The sequence below is a fragment of the Sinocyclocheilus grahami genome, unplaced genomic scaffold (assembly GCF_001515645.1).
Source record: "Sinocyclocheilus grahami isolate Dianchi unplaced genomic scaffold, SAMN03320097.WGS_v1.1 scaffold1120.1, whole genome shotgun sequence".
In the NCBI taxonomy this organism is placed as follows: Eukaryota; Metazoa; Chordata; class Actinopteri; order Cypriniformes; family Cyprinidae; genus Sinocyclocheilus; species Sinocyclocheilus grahami.
This window is the reverse complement of record NW_015506299.1, coordinates 186,050-206,147: the sequence shown is the minus strand read 5'-3', so window position 1 is coordinate 206,147 and position 20,098 is coordinate 186,050. Positions and strand designations below refer to the sequence as shown.

General features: G+C 35.4%; 2 protein-coding genes across 4 annotated transcripts in view; both read left to right on the top strand.

Moving 5' to 3' along the window:
• The window catches only part of LOC107567004 (extended synaptotagmin-2-B-like), a 23,889-nt gene extending 22,514 nt beyond the window's left edge, over positions 1-1,375 (top strand). The window contains exons 18-21 of the mRNA XM_016252587.1: positions 235-587; positions 693-791; positions 886-1,017; positions 1,172-1,375. Coding sequence (XP_016108073.1) covers positions 235-587; positions 693-791; positions 886-1,017; positions 1,172-1,298 — 711 coding nt within the window. The 3' untranslated portion in view covers positions 1,299-1,375. The remainder of the gene's footprint in view (positions 1-234; positions 588-692; positions 792-885; positions 1,018-1,171) is intronic.
• A 2,275-nt stretch (positions 1,376-3,650) lies between these two features.
• The window catches only part of LOC107566985 (receptor-type tyrosine-protein phosphatase N2-like), a 35,542-nt gene continuing 19,094 nt past the window's right edge, over positions 3,651-20,098 (top strand). The window contains exons 1-10 of one of the 3 annotated variants that reach the window (XM_016252566.1): positions 3,651-3,934; positions 8,311-8,361; positions 9,929-10,042; positions 10,233-10,323; positions 11,486-11,603; positions 11,896-12,205; positions 12,878-13,108; positions 13,185-13,228; positions 13,541-13,866; positions 14,486-14,572. In XM_016252566.1, coding sequence (XP_016108052.1) covers positions 3,859-3,934; positions 8,311-8,361; positions 9,929-10,042; positions 10,233-10,323; positions 11,486-11,603; positions 11,896-12,205; positions 12,878-13,108; positions 13,185-13,228; positions 13,541-13,866; positions 14,486-14,572 — 1,448 coding nt within the window. In that variant the 5' untranslated portion in view covers positions 3,651-3,858. Of the gene's footprint in view, positions 3,935-8,310; positions 8,362-9,928; positions 10,043-10,232; positions 10,324-11,485; positions 11,604-11,895; positions 12,206-12,775; positions 13,109-13,184; positions 13,229-13,540; positions 13,867-14,485; positions 14,573-20,098 lie in introns of all 3 variants that reach the window. The other 2 variants (XM_016252565.1, XM_016252564.1) reach the window with 2 other exon arrangements.

Genomic DNA, 20,098 nt, shown 5'->3' with positions numbered 1-20,098 from the left:
CTGTGTGTTTCTCTCTATATATATATATATATATATATATATATATATATATATATATATATTCTCAAAGCAGCTTCAATGCCTTAAAGGCCTCAGTTTGCAGGTTAAACATGACTAGCAAAGAAACAACTAAACCTCGACCTGTATAGAGGGTCCATCTTAGCAGGAAGTGTCACTTTTGCTGAAAACACAGTCAGTAACCAGCGCATATCTGTATACATATGTGTATTTCAGATTCTGTCTATGGATAAGTTGTCCGTATCAAATCAGCCGTCCTCAATTCAGATCCGCCGCCCTAGCTCCAGCACGACCAATGTTTCAGAGCCCACCCCAACATCCAAAACCCAGCAGCCGACCCCAGCACCCAGAACCCAACCCTCCCCGCGAGTGGAACCCTTGATAGACAGCAGGCCATTGGAGGACTCACCTACCCGTCTGGCTAAATCGGGGTGGAGCACGTCTAACCTGGCCATTTCTGGCTCTCAGCTACACCTACATAACAAAGAGCCGACACCCAGCATAGCGTCTGACATCTCCAATCCCAGCACCGCCCAGGAGCTCCAGAAGACAATACAACACTTACAGAAGTATGTTTGAACATTTTTAACATATTTTGACCTTTCCATCTGGTTCCATTAATGGTTTCATGAGACACCAACTCCACAACAGTTTAAAAAAATCTGTTTTTACAGTGGCGCTTCACCTGGTTTTGCTCCATTGGGTGAAATTCAGTTAACCATCAGACACAGTCCCCAAAGAAACAAACTAATTGTCGTGGTACACAGCTGCAGGTAAAGTACATGTGACTTTTGATTAATCTGAAGTATTTCAGTGCTTCTGAAAGATATATGAAATATGAAAGTATTCATATTTGTGTGTTTGCAGGAATCTGATCTCTTCTACTGAAAATGGTTCTGATCCATATGTCCGTTTGTATTTGCTGCCTGATAAACGACGCTCTGGACGCAGAAAAACAAACACGATTAAAAAAACAGTGAATCCTGTCTATGATCAAATGTCAGTTTCTTTCTTCCCCCACTTTTTTCCTCTTCCAGTCTGTTCTTGCATTTAAAAAAATCAAGTTTTCTTATTTTGCATTGAATAAAAATACACCTTTTGTGTTGGTCTTAAATACAGTGTTTGTGTGTTGCGTGCACATGTGTTTGTATAGGTTTGAATTCAGTGTGTCACTTGTGGATTTGCACAGAAGAACACTAGATGTGGCCGTGAAGAATGGAGGAGGAATTCTGTCAAAACACAGAGGGCTGCTGGGAAAGGTGACATCCCGCACTAAATAACTTCATAACATCCTTAATATTATTGTTCTTAAAGGGGTCATATGATGTGATTTCAATTTTTCCTTTCTCTTTGGAATGTTACAAGCTCTTGGTGCATAAAGAAGATCTGTATAGTTGCAAAGACTAAAGTCTCAAATCCAAAGAGATATTCTTTATAAAAGTTAAGAGTCAGCCACGCCTACCAAAAAATGGCTTGTTCTAACACGCCCCCACATATCTACATCACTATGTGGGAAGATTTGCATAACGCCGCCCAAATGTTCACGCAAAGAAAGAAGGCGTAACTTTTATTCTCGCTGTAGTATTGTTGTTGCCGCCGCCCCGATGTTGAGACGCTGTGTGTTTCGTTGTGAAAGCGAAACTACTTTATTTGGCCTTCCAAAAGAGGACGATATCCGCTTCGTCATGCCTAGAGCTGGTCTGTGCTGGTCGCTGCGGAAAAACATCAACTTCGCGCTGTGGATCGCCGGATCGGCTTTCACCGTGGACGAAGCGGAGTCCAGCCCGGGGTTGTCACGTGGTTGCTGCAAGCCCGCCGGACGCTCCTTCGTCGAATCCGCCAGCCGCACCATTCTCAAGCCCGCCCGCCTCCGCTCACTCTAGCCGCTGGCCTCCACTCACTCTAGCCCACCGTGTGTTTCGTTGTGAAAGCGAAACTACTTTGTTTGGCCTTCCAAAAGAGGACATGACTAGAAATCAGTGGTTAAGTTGTATTTACAACACTGTTCCAGAACAGTTCAACCCAAATATTCAGATGTGTCCAGTGCATTTTATGGAGGACTGTTTCCTGATCCTAGTAGAGTAGACTACAGTGCCGGCTGTTCTGACTCACAGACTGTAAGTACGTTTTTTATATAATAGATTCAAACGCGAGTTTTGAGCAGTGTAGAGTAGGGCTTGTTGTTTGTCATTTCTCCGTTCACAAATGCAGACATGCTTTTATGTTTACGCAGTGCGATGCAACGCAACGCGTAAAAAGACAGTATAAATCATTATAATCAGTAATTATCAGCCTCGTTTATAATGGGTTTTAATGCAATCCCCTTAGTCAAAGGAACCAACTTCTTTCTGTCCACACATACTGTATTTTTAAAAAAAAACTAAAACTACAAATCCCTACGTAAGACTCCAAACCTCAGTCATATTTAAGCCATGTGTTTTAGCCTGTGGGCAAAATTTGTACATGTTGTGTCTTCAGTTTTGATCACTTTTAACAGATTTACATCAATGGGAAAAATTTCGAAAAATTGACCCTTATGACTGGTTTTGTTGTCCAGGGTCACATATACGTGTTATATGTTCTCTGGTGTGGTTCAGCTTCCACCATCACAGCACTGGCTGTCAGTGCTCAAACATGGATGGACAGCTAGCTACAGTGTCACATGACCCTGGATATCTAATGCTGCCATAACTCTGAATCTTGTTTGGCCTTTCTGTAGCACTCACATGTCACATGTTCACTCCTTTTTCAAAAACACCTGGTCACCTCTCACCCACTACAACCCAGCTGTGCTTCCTCAATCATCTGTATCTCAGAGTTATATCAAATGTCTTGTGTGTAGTCTGATATTAATTGAAGGTTGTGGTTTTGTCTACTGCAGTGTCACTGAGCTGAGCTTATGGTATGCAGATGGTCAAACCTCAAACTGTTTTGACTTTATTCCTGTCCGCAAGAATGTGTTTTATTGTATAAATTATTGTGAATATTATGACAGATTTTATTTTGCTTATTATTATGATTAATACTTATCACAAAAGGCAAACGTAAGCAGTCAGATCACCCCTCTGAGCTGAGCTTGCCTTATTGATGTGTATATATATATATATATATATATATATATATAATTTCATGTGCCTTATGACCAATAATATACTTACCTTAGAGGGTATTTGAAATCAGATATAGGATTGTAAAGTCTCTGTATTTGATAATGTTTTCTTTTCAATAAACAATTTATTCTATACCAGTAAATAGTTTGAAATAGGTGGAAAATCATTTTTTGTGTTGATGTCATATTTAAAACACAAATTTTGGAACAGATTGCATTTTAATTATTGATCTGAAATAACTTGGTAATATCAATTATAATTTATATTATGATTTAGTTTTCTGTTTTGAATTCACTTAAAATGTTAGTAATTACGTTGTGTGCTTATGTCTTCTTTTTTTCCAAAATATGTCTATATAGTTTTTATAATATTTTATTTTAGTTTGAGTTATTTTGGTATATGAGGTTAAACTAAATGAAACATATTACCTCGGCAACTACCTATATATATATATATATATATATATATATATATATATGTTAATATTTCAGCGTCAGAGGCGTGTTGCTGTTCAGTGCTGATTGTGGCGGCGCGCGGACTGCGGTGAGCGCTGGCAGCTTTTGCGTACGCTTGACGTCTCCTCTCTTTTTTCACTCTCTTTCCCGTTTCTCCCTCTATCTCCATACCGTCTCCATCTATCCTCCATCAACTCAGACCTCGCGGAAAGAAGGAAATACACTGTTGGAATGGATTAATAACGAGCAGATGAGATGGGCGCGTGATAGGAAGGATGGAATCGTTTCACCTTTTTCTCACAGTCCTCGCGCTTCGGGCCAGTCTCGCCTCCGCAGCAGATCGAAAATTCGGTAAGTGTTTTATAGTGTGCGTGTGTGTGTATGTGCGTTTCCGAAGGGAAAGGGCGAGATTACGCACGCGCCATGTCAATATAGTCACTATTAAAAGCTCGCTGATGAACTCAGGGTCTCCCCTCCGAGTCGTTTCCGATGTTCGTGACTGTTGTAGACAGAGTTCGTGTGTAATCTGATGAGAGGATGCGCGGATCTTCCTTACTGAGCCAATAAAGAAAGCGATCATTACATAACTGGGTCCGGAGCTCGAGAAACGATAATAGACACGCGGCCTGTTATCTTGACGAATGCATAGCATTAGCCTATTTATATTGTTTAATCATGTTATTAGTCTGAACATCAGATGGTTTGTGTGTTCAGGAGGGCCTGTGTCTGCAGTCAATGCAGCAGCAGCAGAGATCACAGCTCGCCCCTGCTCACAGCATGAGCCACAATAATAGAGTTTATACGAGTCTGTGTGTGATTCATAAACCCAGCCCGGAAAAAGGTCATACTGGCTGTCAGTCATTAGCAACTGCAACCATGGCAACAGGTTGCAGCATGTTTATTTTATATTGAATTGATTGCTGTAGACCGCATGAATGGCTGAATGGATGTACATTATAAACTGACATAATAGTCAGTCAAAAGATCAGCTAGGACTCCGAGCGTAAAACAGAAGGAGTTCCAAGACTTTCAAAGGTGAATTATCCTCCTGAGACCCTGCGGCCTCATATGAGGACATTATATTTTAGTGAATTTCTCTGAGACTATACATGCCACAGTTTTAAGTCTGGATGTCCTGTACGGAGCACATTCAGGGCTTTTCAGAGATACTAAATGTTTGGATGTTTCACCATGACCACTCACTCTCACTGGTTTTCAAATATGTCTGATATTAATTTAGTGACACTCTTATGGATATATGATAATATTTTGTAATTATCATTTAAATCTGTCTAATTTTTAAACTGTCTGTCATAAATCAACATCTCAGGAAAATGTTATGGGGTTTCAAATCAAAATATGACTTTCTGTTACGAAACAGGATATTGATTTCATACATTTCCTCATATGAGGACACCGGGACTGAAAGCATGTTTATTAGCATTTTGGGAGACATAACAAATGAATAGGGAACGAAATTGTTTCAATATTCTATGAAATATTATATATTATTATGAAAATCTTGTCAAATATTACTCCCATTATTACACTTCTTTTTTCATTACATGTTGCCCCAAAAACACATTAATATGCAAATTCGATTTAGTTTATAGATACATTGTATATAATGAGAAAAGCCGTTTATGGCCATTTTACACACATTTTGCAGAAAGAAAAATGGTATATCAAATCATTCTGTTATAACGTAGTTGAGAATCATCTTTATACAAAGTTTGGTAAAAAAAAAAAAATCCTGAAAACTAAAAATGTATTGGTGATTTTAAAAATCTATTGTTTTTGCCTATGCGTGTTCATTCATGTCTTTTTAAAAAAAAAATGTATTGAGTCCCGATGTCCATAACATAGCATAACTTATGAATGAAAAATAATTTATAAAAAACTTTTTTTTTTAACTTTTTTTTTAATGCTCTAAACAATGTAAAGACATGAAAAAAACTATTTTTTCCCTACAAATCTTTTCTCGGGTCTTAAGAGGTTAAATATGTATACAACTTAGATGTCTGGTGTGACTACAACTAGTGAGCCAAAAATTATTAAAACATGCTTATGAAATTAAATATTTTTCACGTCCTAATTTATACTTAATTTACTCAATGCTTGAGGTTTGTCAGCTCAAAGACAGCCAGTTAATGCAGAAGCATTTCAAATTATGTAAAAGTAATGTAAATTTAGATTGATATTGCAGTTACAGATAAATCTAATTTATTGATTGTATAAAACTAATACATGGGCAAATTTAACACCCGAGTTAATAAACACAGTTGCACAAAATGCTATTTTAATAGATTAATTTAATAGTGAAATTCCAGTTTATTCTATATTTATTTATTTGTTTCCAGGTGACATTTTAAACTATGCTTTATGCCATTTTTATTGTTTTATTTTTATCATTATTTTTATTTATTGTCTATGTCAGAGGTGCCCAAATTTTTTATTTTGAAGAGCCAAACTTGATCATGGGCCAAATGTAAAGCAAAGGAAAATGTTGCTTTATATCAAACTGTCCTATATTTAAAAAGAATAATAAATAATTACACAGAAATTCAAATAATTTTTTCAAAACTTTTAATTATTTTTAATCAAATATACTTTTTTAATGCAAAAAAATGTTAAAACAAAAATATAAATTGTAAAAGAAGATATGCTTCAATGCCTTGTTTTTCCCCCATATTTTTTCTTTGGTCTATTTTGTATTAAAGTAAATCTTTGATTTAAACCAAACATATGCTGGTAGCAGTTGTATTAAAGTGATACAACATTTGGCGATAGGTTTTTACTATAAAATAAAATAAAGCACTTTAAAGGTATAACTTTTGGAAATAATTCTCATTCAAAAAAAGGAAGTAGCCTAAGTGATTAGATACAGCCACAGGAAGTTACAGAGAGCACATATTAAAAAATGCCATTTCAGTGTTAACAGATTTTATGGTCTGTCCATCAATCCAGCATCTGCACTCAGCCCTCAGATGTTGCCCCATGCAGAAGGTGACATCATGGTTACACAGGAAACTCACCTCTGTGGCTCATAATTTGAGTTGATGAGTCATGAGTGTCAGTGGATTTACTTGAGAGGATGTCAGTGAGGAGACCGTCTGTCCACCATCATTCTGATGAACAGTGGCTGCAGCTTCACACTGCCTCCCCCAAAACTGAGCACGCAAACCGCTCTCCATAGTAACAGAGAGGCTTTAATAGAAATATAAAGGCAAGCATGCATTATGACGTTGTTTATGTGTATATGTGTCATGTGTGGGTGCATCCTGTTTGCTCTATTTGTGTGAACGCGTCAAAATACAATCATGCATCTTATGAAAATGAGAGGGGTGTGTGTGTATTAACCTTCAAAATGTTGAGCTATTTATATACTTATATGTGGATTATTTGGGTGATTAAACAAGTAATTTATTATTATTTTTAAACTAAGTAATAAAAATCAAGTGAACATTAGGCTATATGTCCACCAGGCTGTTTAATTCTAAATGATTATGTGGATAAACATCTTAGGGCTCTGTTGCTACTCTTTCTTTTTTTTCTTATTTAATCTAATTTTACATTTAATTCATTATCATCAACATTCAGATCCTGAGAAATAGCTATTTTCTGCTGAGACACTTGGTGTGAGAGGGTTTGTGTGAGCAGAATTTACTATGAATGATTTGTATGAATGTCAAACACTCTGCGGTAATACAGTACATCGGTACATCACCAGTGAGCAACAAAAATGTTAGATATTGTCTGACAATAAAGTTATATCATCATCTTCATGACAGATTTCAGTAACAGCAACATAATTATGTGATGTTGTTGGTCTTTATACAGGTGAGATGAGGCTGAGCAGAGTTATGCCATCTGTCTCAGCTGGTTTGATTAAGAAACAAGAAATCCCAGCTGTTAGGATGAGGATACTGAGCAACTGAATATACGCAAAAATGCTGTGAAGGGATGTTAAACATTTTTCTGCCCTCCCTCTTCTAAAACCTCACCTACAAAGATACCACAGCAATGCCAATGGTACAAAGGCACCATGCAGCCCAGAGGAAAATGTGATTGCTCAGATGTTGCTTTTTTTATACCTCAGGAGCTCTCATTTGTAATTCTTTGAAGTATACATTTTTCCTAGATGTTTCTCCTCTGATATACAGTAGAAGAAGAGCTCTATAAAACTGATGTGGACAGCATAGTTTGTGGACGAATTTGATGAGAAATGTTTGAGTTCATACTGAGATCTCTTTCCTTTGATTTCAGGCTTTGGTAGCAAATTGGAGCACACTTTGAAACATTGTTGAGATCACTGAAAAACTGTAGAGGAGTGATACCTCTGGACAGCTACTAGGGCTATTTTCCTAAAAATAAAAAGTTAAACGAAATCCTTTTTAATGCATGTCTACATTAAGAAAGTGAACTATATTATCATTCACACCAACAGATAATGCCCTGCATTTGTCATGTGTTGCTTTAAATGCTCAAGCTTTTAAATGTGGGCGGATTCTGATTGGCTGTCAATGTATTTTTCATTCATCCATCTGAAAGTGATTACAACAATATTGAATCTCTGTGTCATTATCGTTATTTCTGTGATCTGGACTTCACTATTCTAATAGAATTAGAAGAATTATTCAAACTTTTGAGTTATCGTTTTAATTATTGTCCTTTTTTGTGGTCCTTTATTTCTAATTCTTAAAATTCTGTTTCTGTCTTTCTCTTAGGCTGCCTGTTTGAGGAGGGTCTGTGTCTGAACTATGAAGTCTGTCTTAATGGTGAGTCACACACACACACACACACACACACACACATTCGGAACCTGCAGTCTCTGTAGATCTTATGCATCATGCTGTTTGATCAAGCACTCGACTTTTATTTTCTTCTAGATTCAGCAGCTGTGTGTTTGTGTGTCTAGCATTATCATGAATACAGTGCATTTAGTGCATTCAGTGCATCACAACAAATACAGACTCTCACTCATCCTATCAAACACACAAACACCAACACACATGCTGTGTTTAATATCATTTTTGTGTTGCTTAGCAACCGTTCCAAATTCTCCTCCACAAAGGTTGAAAGTCAGTATTTTTTGTTGGCATAATATGTTCCCACATTCCGTCAATGAGAGGGTAATATGAATGAAATCATTCACATTCGATATCAGCCAATCAGACTTAACCTACTCTCTTACTCATATGAGTGTGTTATTTTTATTTCATTCAGTGTGGCCTGACAGAAGATATATCACTGTTTTCTTCAACTCTCTGGTTGTTCAATTATTTAAAAAACAACAACAACAAAAAGAAAACAAATATTCTGGATTTGTGTTCATTATTTAATGTTGACAATGAGGAGATGAAAGCAAGTTTCAAGAAATAGATTTAAAATGACCAAAATAACCTGGGAATGGTATTAATAATAAAACCCAATTGAATAGAAATGGCTCATATATCATAAACATAAATAATAATATAAATGTCTAATAATACAAATATTATATATTATTAAATATAAACATATTGTATAAATAATATAACAATTATTATAGTAATATGCATTAAATAAATATGTGTAAGTCCTATTATTAGATAATTTAGTGAATTAAATACTGTACAAATGAAAGGTTCTTTGTCTCATTTGATTCCTTCTTTTTATTTGGAAATTTATCGGCAAAACAAACAGGTAAAATTGTTCATAACCGATTAATTAGTCTGGTATCAATGCAAAAACAGTTTCACAGTCTGTAACACTTGAGTTAAAAACAAAAGACTCAGTAAATCTATTATAAAATGAGAGTTTAGACTTTTATATACAGCTGATATAAACAGCACAGCAGGTTTATGGTTAATTATTTAATACATTTTTTCCATTTCATATTTTAATCAAAAATTCTTGCACCAAGAAGTAGTATTCAGTTTACCTCTATTTTCTTCTCTTTTATCTAACCCTTAGAATGAAAGACTTTATTCTTGCTGTAATAATAAGAATTCTAGATGTAAATGAGTTCTGTTTTGATTGGCATATGCAATAAATTACAATTTGACTCTCTGCATGTCACGACATATAGAATAATTTGCTGTGCTCCAATTACATACCGAATAATAACACAGAGAGATTTCCCCTCGTGTGAGTATAAAATAGAGATGCAAATGTAAATTTCTGTGCACACACACACACGGTGTGACCTTACTATCAGGCAGGTAACGGGGACTCCAGCTGGTCCTGTCTCAGTTGCCCCTAGTTTCTAATAAGCTGAGACTCTTAATGGATCTAAACACACACACACACACACAGAGCATGAAGTATACTTGTGCACAAAATTGTCTTTGATTTTCTCTGTAGATGGCATGTTCGGTCGCTGTGAGGCTGCGCCACTAACAGACGTCTACACGTATGACGTCACGCCAGCAACGGTACAGAGATTCCGCACGCTGCTTCAGAAACTGGCACACAGAGGTTGGTGCATTAATGTCACCATAGCAACCGCACACATCACTGTCACCATGGTTATAAAGTCTACTCTTAGAGCTCCTCAGAATTCAAGGATAAAATCAGAGGCTCTGTGTGTGTGTGACAATTCATGTAAGATGAGTGTGTGTGAAGTTTTCACATATCGAAATCTTCTGCTTTCATTCTGTTCCTCCAGGGTTGTCTTGGGAAGATGACGTCACACAACAAGTTTTATCGAAGGAGTTCTCAAAACTGCGCAAAGTTTCCCTACCATTACCAGAGCCCAGGTAAAGCACACTAGCATCTGCCAGTTAGTTCTCATCACAAATGAGAAATATTTTGCATAAACCATGCCCAAACCAGCTCCATATAAGGGCTTTCCACACAACTGAAAAAAACTTTATGGCTTTTTATCTAGCATAGCATGCTCTTTAAAGATGTTCACTTGCCTGAGAGACAAATAGCAAGATCCTCAAGCATGCTACCATCCTCAAAACCAGCTCAAAGACAATAAAAACCTTTTATACAGAGCTCTCATTAGCCAGCTGTACATTGACTTGAGATTTATGCAGATTATTTGACTTATCTGAGATGTATGCAGATAAACCTTGCATCTCAAACTATAATGCACCATCTTATTTTTATGTATGTATGTATGTATGTATGTATGAAATTTCATCTTAACACATTTATAACGCTACTCAGCATTTTTTTTGTGTATGTGTGGTTACTGTTGTTCCTACATTTTTCCATAAATGTTCAAATAAATTTTAGTACGGAAGAAAATGTTCATAGGCAAATTTCATGCATGGTTAGTGAATGAGACTAAATGTTTTTATTAAGGGTTATGAGGGCACATAGATTTAAAAAATAATAATAATAATGTGCACAGATAAATCATTTATAATTAACTTTGCAATATTCGAAAAAAAAGTTAGAATTGTTGATTTTTATTTCATGGTGGCGTTAATATTTTAAAAAGAAATTAAATGGAGACTTTTACTTAAATCTCCTACTTTTCTCCTGCAAAAAAGACTGTCTCTAACAGAGTTGTAGAACATCAGTAATCTCACACTGTGCTCAGATTTGCTTTAAAAAACTAATCAAATGTCAAAGTGAGAATTTAATATGAACATTTTTCATGGGAATCCTCCTAAACCAAATTATCTACTATACTCACCACATTAATTTGATAGCTTTTTATAGTCTATTCTCAGTTCAGTTATTTCAGTTTATCTGAGTAAAAGTTACTGATATAAGAGCAACTTCTCGATTAAAACTGTCCTCTTGGTAAGACCGCATATTCACAATACATTCATAGTTATAGTTGTATAGTTTCACAATACATAAAGTTTCAAAGAAGCTTTACAGAGAATATCTCTGATTATTACCTGTAATAGCCCTGCCAAAGGATTCCTATAGTCATGGCTTGTCTTTATTTTCTGACAGGCCACAGGGTTATGGGACTGCTGTTGGAGACAGGAGAATGAAATCATCCGACGCTGAGGTTAGGAAGACCCTGAAATACCTGCAGCAGCTGGGACTGCTACCAAAAACATCACACAAGGTAAGTGTGTGCGTCCTAGGGCTGTGTTTTTGGTTTTGCATTAGGTCAGAGATCTACATTGGGCATCAAGTGGTGACCGAACACAGTAGTAGAATTGTTTGTCAAATTAAAGTAAACAGAAATCTTGTCTTTAGGCCCAATATGTAAAATTATTAACATGACCGACTGAATAGGAAAATTGACAATCTGCTAAATGCACAAACACAGCTAGTGTGATTTACAAGTATATATATATTTTAAAATGATAATAGTAGCTGATAATGGTATAAATGTGTATGTTCATCCTGTGTAGGGGGTGGAGCTTCAGTATTATCGCTCTAGAGAACCACACCCTGAATCTGACTCCTCCCCGCCTGAGTTCATTCCAGAGGTGTCCTATAAATCCCAGTCCTACCCTGACCTAAGCCGATACCAGAGTGATGCAGCACAAGCTCCCAAGCAGGAAGAGGTGTCAGACCTGCTCACAGCCGCTCTTCAGAAGTATCTTTCCAAGAACAAACCGTCTCAGGCTGATCTGGGGGACAGATCCAGAACGGACCGGCTCTACTTAAAAGATGGATCAACAAAGTCTTCCGCCAGTGACTCTTTTACACCTGTGGATGGTATGATGTTATTTTCTTTTCCTTCTTGCTCCTGTTCACGTGCAGAATATTAAAGCTTGTCTTTTCCATACTCTCTAAGGACAATAAAACAACAAACAGTACCATAGAAAAAGTACAGACTAGACTATTAGAGTCCAACGATAGCTTTATATGAGGAGCAATTCAATGGTTCAGTGTGTAATTTTTTATTAATTTAGTAGAAAAAAATACAAATGCTCCTATCCCAGTGTAATGCGAAGAGATTTGTTTTTTTGCTATTTAACTAGTGACACAATGTAAACAGTTCATAGCCAACCATCTATTGCATGATGTTGCCTCATGATAATGCAGTGTCATTTTAAAATCTTTTTTGGCATGTGGAGCAAATAACATAAAAATATAAAATATAAAATGCTTTGGAGATTGACCCCGCAGAAAAACCTTTATTTATTTTACCTATAATATTTTTCTGCATTTGTTTGATTTAAATAATATTAATCGTTTTATGAAAGATTTGAATTTGATATCATTATTATTACTGTCTGATTACTGTCCAGATCTTAATGTGAAAAAAGGTTAACTTTTTCTCAGAAACCTTTATCTGGAAAGTTCTGCGTAATGTGGGAAGGCACAGTGTGCATGTGAAGAGTCTGAAGGCAGCAGAACTGGATAAGCTTGCTGTGCTTATCGCAGACGCTCTGCAGGTGGAGAAACAGCAGGCAGGTCAAGGAGAAACGCCTAGAGACCTGGCGACACAGCAGAGTTCTGAGGATGAGGCAGAAGACATGCAATATGACGACCAGCATCCTGAGAGTTATGCAATGGATCAAACCCCTGAAGACAGTGCTCAGAATCAGAGGGAAGAGGATGAGGAAAATTCATCTGTCACTCAAAAGGCAGTCCAAACCATTCTGCCTGTGACAGGTAACATCTTCTGAAGCAAAGCCATTCACTCATACATAGACAGGCATTTATAACGATCATGATGTTTCTTTTTCAGAGGGACAGACAGTAGTTGAGGTGAAGAGGACTATGGACAACAAGGTAGTACTATGGTTGTATTAGGCCATAAATATACTTTACGCAAATACACAAACACAGATGTTTTCTTGCCAGTCTTAATGTTAGATCTGTTAACCTCGAAATAAATATTTTTTTCAATTTAGTGACAAAGTAGAATCTACCTAGAAAGAATTGGTATTCATTGGAATTGGTAACTTTTCAGATTTTCCTGTAGGGGATTGATTGAGTGATAAATTACATTTCAGTTAAATAAATTAAAATAACATAAATATGATGTGGAAATTTCCTTCAAGGGTTGATTTACAATTCACCTGTGTTTATTTCCTGTTTTAGCAGGATGTGGGCTTTTTAGGAAAGCTGCTGGAGTACCTGGATAAAACCTCCAGCTCAGAACCAGAGCCTGTTGATAAGGGACAGGGCGTGTCTGTGGAGACAGTTCGTAGCCGAACGACACACAGTGAGGTGGGGATGCAGAAAAAGGCCATAGAGAGAGTGGAGGAGGTAGAAGGCTGGGTCCATGCAGCAGCTATAGCGCCCTCCTCTGGGCTGAAGGACAACCCTGCACCACACCGCAAGAACATGAAAGTACAGGATCTTCAGCTGGATGTCCAAAGCAACCCTAAAAATGACGTCTATGGATACATTATTACTGATACAGAGTGAGATATTTACATGTGAAGCTTTCTCTCTCCCTCTTTTTCTTTCTCTCTCAGTTACATTTTATTGGCCAGTTTCTTCACAAAATATTGCCAAAGCATTCAGTCAGTTCTTAAGCAATACTGTACTGGGGACAATTCCCACACAAGGCTATGTTTATTTGATAATAATGTGAAATAGAAAATATAATTACAATTTAAAATAACTGCTTTAGGTTTTAATATATTTTAAAATGTAATTTATTCCTGTGATGGCAAAGCTGAATTTTCAGCATCATTACTCCAGTCTTCAGTGTCACATGATCCTTCAGAATTCATTCTAATGTGCTTAAACATTTATAAGGATTCAGGATTGTTTGATGAATAGAAAGTTAACAAGAATTGCATTTATTTGAAATATTGTTTGCAACATTATACATTTACAGCATTTACAGTACCTTTTGATCAATTGAATACATCCTTGCATAATAAAAGTATTAATTAACACTAAAAAGAATCTTAAAGTCCCCAATATTGTATTATAATTTTGTGCTTTACTCATTATAATTTTTTATTGCATTAAAATCAATAGCTTTTTAAGATCTTAAAAAAAAAAAAACATTTTTCTTTCTCTCTGGATCAGGAATCTTCCCACTGATAAGGGTTTGTATCTGATGGAGATGGTGGCTCGTAAATCGAAGATTCAAATGACGGATTTCTCAGAGCTCTCGTGAGTCATGATTTTTTATTTTGGTTACTTGCACTATAGAATAGGTTTAGAATATAATGGTAAATTTAGAAATTAAGTTGAGTAAAATATATAGTTAGGTTATATTGGAAGGCATATTTAAATCCTAGTAGTAGTTTTATAAACACAGTCAGCATAAAATGAAAATCGACTGTATTTTCCATTTTTCTATGATTTATCCATGTATATGTTTTATCTTTTAAAAATAATTTAATTTGTATATTTTAATTAAAATATCATAACTTGATCTTCTGGTGAAACAACAGGCTTTTCTTTGGTGCCTGACTTCTCCTTTACTTCACTTAAACTCGACCCTTTCTTACAAACAGCTGCAAGCTCACATTCATCAACAACCGATGGACAGAACCAAGTCCCCATCCTACATTTTTTCTTTTTCAGTAATTACATCACAATACAGAAGAAAAGATCTGTTACTACTTCCTTTTCATCATGACTTTTTTAAAGGTCTGAGAATAATTTAATGGGTGACTTCAGTTTTTAAAAATGCAATTTATTGTATTAATAAGTTTTATGGTGTCATGAAACAGAAGAATGCAACACAGGTAATATCCAAGCAACAGGTTTATTGCAGGTTGGAACAGACAAGCATGGATAGCAGGTGAGTAATGGGAAAATAGATCAATGCAGAGATAGTGTCAGTGGATAACATTGTCTGTTTCAGGTTTGGGATCAATGTTGTTTGTGAGCCGGATCTTGAAGCAGGAGGCGGGCAACTGAAGACTGAAGGAAAAAAAAAAAAATCCTGAAAACTAAAAATGTATTGGTGATTTTAAAAATCTATTGTTTTTGCCTATGCGTGTTCATTCATGTCTTTTAAAAAAAAAAATGTATTGAGTCCCGATGTCCATAACATAGCATAACTTATGAATGAAAAATAATTTATAAAAAACTATTTTTTTAAACTTTTTTTTTAATGCTCTAAACAATGTAAAGACATGAAAAAAACTATTTTTTCCCTACAAATCTTTTCTCGGGTCTTAAGAGGTTAAATATGTATACAACTTAGATGTCTGGTGTGACTACAACTAGTGAGCCAAAAATTATTAAAACATGCTTATGAAATTAAATATTTTTCACGTCCTAATTTATACTTAATTTACTCAATGCTTGAGGTTTGTCAGCTCAAAGACAGCCAGTTAATGCAGAAGCATTTCAAATTATGTAAAAGTAATGTAAATTTAGATTGATATTGCAGTTACAGATAAATCTAATTTATTGATTGTATAAAACTAATACATGGGCAAATTTAACACCCGAGTTAATAAACACAGTTGCACAAAATGCTATTTTAATAGATTAATTTAATAGTGAAATTCCAGTTTATTCTATATTTATTTATTTGTTTCCAGGTGACATTTTAAACTATGCTTTATGCCATTTTTATTGTTTTATTTTTATCATTATTTTTATTTATTGTCTATGTCAGAGGTGCCCAAATTTTTTATTTTGAAGAGCCAAACTTGATCATGGGCCAAATGTAAAGCAAAGGAAAATGTTGCTTTATATCAAACTGTCCTATATTTAAAAAGAATAATAAATAATTACACAGAAATTCAAATAATTTTTTCAAAACTTTTAATTATTTTTAATCAAATATACTTTTTTAATGCAAAAAAATGTTAAAACAAAAATATAAATTGTAAAAGAAGATATGCTTCAATGCCTTGTTTTTCCCCCATATTTTTTCTTTGGTCTATTTTGTATTAAAGTAAATCTTTGATTTAAACCAAACATATGCTGGTAGCAGTTGTATTAAAGTGATACAACATTTGGCGATAGGTTTTTACTATAAAATAAAATAAAGCACTTTAAAGGTATAACTTTTGGAAATAATTCTCATTCAAAAAAAGGAAGTAGCCTAAGTGATTAGATACAGCCACAGGAAGTTACAGAGAGCACATATTAAAAAATGCCATTTCAGTGTTAACAGATTTTATGGTCTGTCCATCAATCCAGCATCTGCACTCAGCCCTCAGATGTTGCCCCATGCAGAAGGTGACATCATGGTTACACAGGAAACTCACCTCTGTGGCTCATAATTTGAGTTGATGAGTCATGAGTGTCAGTGGATTTACTTGAGAGGATGTCAGTGAGGAGACCGTCTGTCCACCATCATTCTGATGAACAGTGGCTGCAGCTTCACACTGCCTCCCCCAAAACTGAGCACGCAAACCGCTCTCCATAGTAACAGAGAGGCTTTAATAGAAATATAAAGGCAAGCATGCATTATGACGTTGTTTATGTGTATATGTGTCATGTGTGGGTGCATCCTGTTTGCTCTATTTGTGTGAACGCGTCAAAATACAATCATGCATCTTATGAAAATGAGAGGGGTGTGTGTGTATTAACCTTCAAAATGTTGAGCTATTTATATACTTATATGTGGATTATTTGGGTGATTAAACAAGTAATTTATTATTATTTTTAAACTAAGTAATAAAAATCAAGTGAACATTAGGCTATATGTCCACCAGGCTGTTTAATTCTAAATGATTATGTGGATAAACATCTTAGGGCTCTGTTGCTACTCTTTCTTTTTTTTCTTATTTAATCTAATTTTACATTTAATTCATTATCATCAACATTCAGATCCTGAGAAATAGCTATTTTCTGCTGAGACACTTGGTGTGAGAGGGTTTGTGTGAGCAGAATTTACTATGAATGATTTGTATGAATGTCAAACACTCTGCGGTAATACAGTACATCGGTACATCACCAGTGAGCAACAAAAATGTTAGATATTGTCTGACAATAAAGTTATATCATCATCTTCATGACAGATTTCAGTAACAGCAACATAATTATGTGATGTTGTTGGTCTTTATACAGGTGAGATGAGGCTGAGCAGAGTTATGCCATCTGTCTCAGCTGGTTTGATTAAGAAACAAGAAATCCCAGCTGTTAGGATGAGGATACTGAGCAACTGAATATACGCAAAAATGCTGTGAAGGGATGTTAAACATTTTTCTGCCCTCCCTCTTCTAAAACCTCACCTACAAAGATACCACAGCAATGCCAATGGTACAAAGGCACCATGCAGCCCAGAGGAAAATGTGATTGCTCAGATGTTGCTTTTTTTATACCTCAGGAGCTCTCATTTGTAATTCTTTGAAGTATACATTTTTCCTAGATGTTTCTCCTCTGATATACAGTAGAAGAAGAGCTCTATAAAACTGATGTGGACAGCATAGTTTGTGGACGAATTTGATGAGAAATGTTTGAGTTCATACTGAGATCTCTTTCCTTTGATTTCAGGCTTTGGTAGCAAATTGGAGCACACTTTGAAACATTGTTGAGATCACTGAAAAACTGTAGAGGAGTGATACCTCTGGACAGCTACTAGGGCTATTTTCCTAAAAATAAAAAGTTAAACGAAATCCTTTTTAATGCATGTCTACATTAAGAAAGTGAACTATATTATCATTCACACCAACAGATAATGCCCTGCATTTGTCATGTGTTGCTTTAAATGCTCAAGCTTTTAAATGTGGGCGGATTCTGATTGGCTGTCAATGTATTTTTCATTCATCCATCTGAAAGTGATTACAACAATATTGAATCTCTGTGTCATTATCGTTATTTCTGTGATCTGGACTTCACTATTCTAATAGAATTAGAAGAATTATTCAAACTTTTGAGTTATCGTTTTAATTTTTTTGTGGTTTTGTGGTCCTTTATTTCTAATTCTTAAAATTCTGTTTCTGTCTTTCTCTTAGGCTGCCTGTTTGAGGAGTCTGAACTATTGAACTATGAAGTCTGTCTTAATGGTGAGTCACACACACACACACACACACACACACACATTCGGAACCTGCAGTCTCTGTAGATCTTATGCATCATGCTGTTTGATCAAGCACTCGACTTTTATTTTCTTCTAGATTCAGCAGCTGTGTGTTTGTGTGTCTAGCATTATCATGAATACAGTGCATTTAGTGCATTCAGTGCATCACAACAAATACAGACTCTCACTCATCCTATCAAACACACAAACACCAACACACATGCTGTGTTTAATATCATTTTTGTGTTGCTTAGCAACCGTTCCAAATTCTCCTCCACAAAGGTTGAAAGTCAGTATTTTTTGTTGGCATAATATGTTCCCACATTCCGTCAATGAGAGGGTAATATGAATGAAATCATTCACATTCGATATCAGCCAATCAGACTTAACCTACTCTCTTACTCATATGAGTGTGTTATTTTTATTTCATTCAGTGTGGCCTGACAGAAGATATATCACTGTTTTCTTCAACTCTCTGGTTGTTCAATTATTTAAAAAACAACAACAACAAAAAGAAAACAAATATTCTGGATTTGTGTTCATTATTTAATGTTGACAATGAGGAGATGAAAGCAAGTTTCAAGAAATAGATTTAAAATGACCAAAATAACCTGGGAATGGTATTAATAATAAAACCCAATTGAATAGAAATGGCTCATATATCATAAACATAAATAATAATATAAATGTCTAATAATACAAATATTATATATTATTAAATATAAACATATTGTATAAATAATATAACAATTATTATAGTAATATGCATTAAATAAATATGTGTAAGTCCTATTATTAGATAATTTAGTGAATTAAATACTGTACAAATGAAAGGTTCTTTGTCTCATTTGATTCCTTCTTTTTATTTGGAAATTTATCGGCAAAACAAACAGGTAAAATTGTTCATAACCGATTAATTAGTCTGGTATCAATGCAAAAACAGTTTCACAGTCTGTAACACTTGAGTTAAAAACAAAAGACTCAGTAAATCTATTATAAAATGAGAGTTTAGACTTTTATATACAGCTGATATAAACAGCACAGCAGGTTTATGGTTAATTATTTAATAAATTTTTTCCATTTCATATTTTAATCAAAAATTCTTGCACCAAGAAGTAGTATTCAGTTTACCTCTATTTTCTTCTCTTTTATCTAACCCTTAGAATGAAAGACTTTATTCTTGCTGTAATAATAAGAATTCTAGATGTAAATGAGTTCTGTTTTGATTGGCATATGCAATAAATTACAATTTGACTCTCTGCATGTCACGACATATAGAATAATTTGCTGTGCTCCAATTACATACCGAATAATAACACAGAGAGATTTCCCCTCGTGTGAGTATAAAATAGAGATGCAAATGTAAATTTCTGTGCACACACACACACGGTGTGACCTTACTATCAGGCAGGTAACGGGGACTCCAGCTGGTCCTGTCTCAGTTGCCCCTAGTTTCTAATAAGCTGAGACTCTTAATGGATCTAAACACACACACACACACACAGAGCATGAAGTATACTTGTGCACAAAATTGTCTTTGATTTTCTCTGTAGATGGCATGTTCGGTCGCTGTGAGGCTGCGCCACTAACAGACGTCTACACGTATGACGTCACGCCAGCAACGGTACAGAGATTCCGCACGCTGCTTCAGAAACTGGCACACAGAGGTTGGTGCATTAATGTCACCATAGCAACCGCACACATCA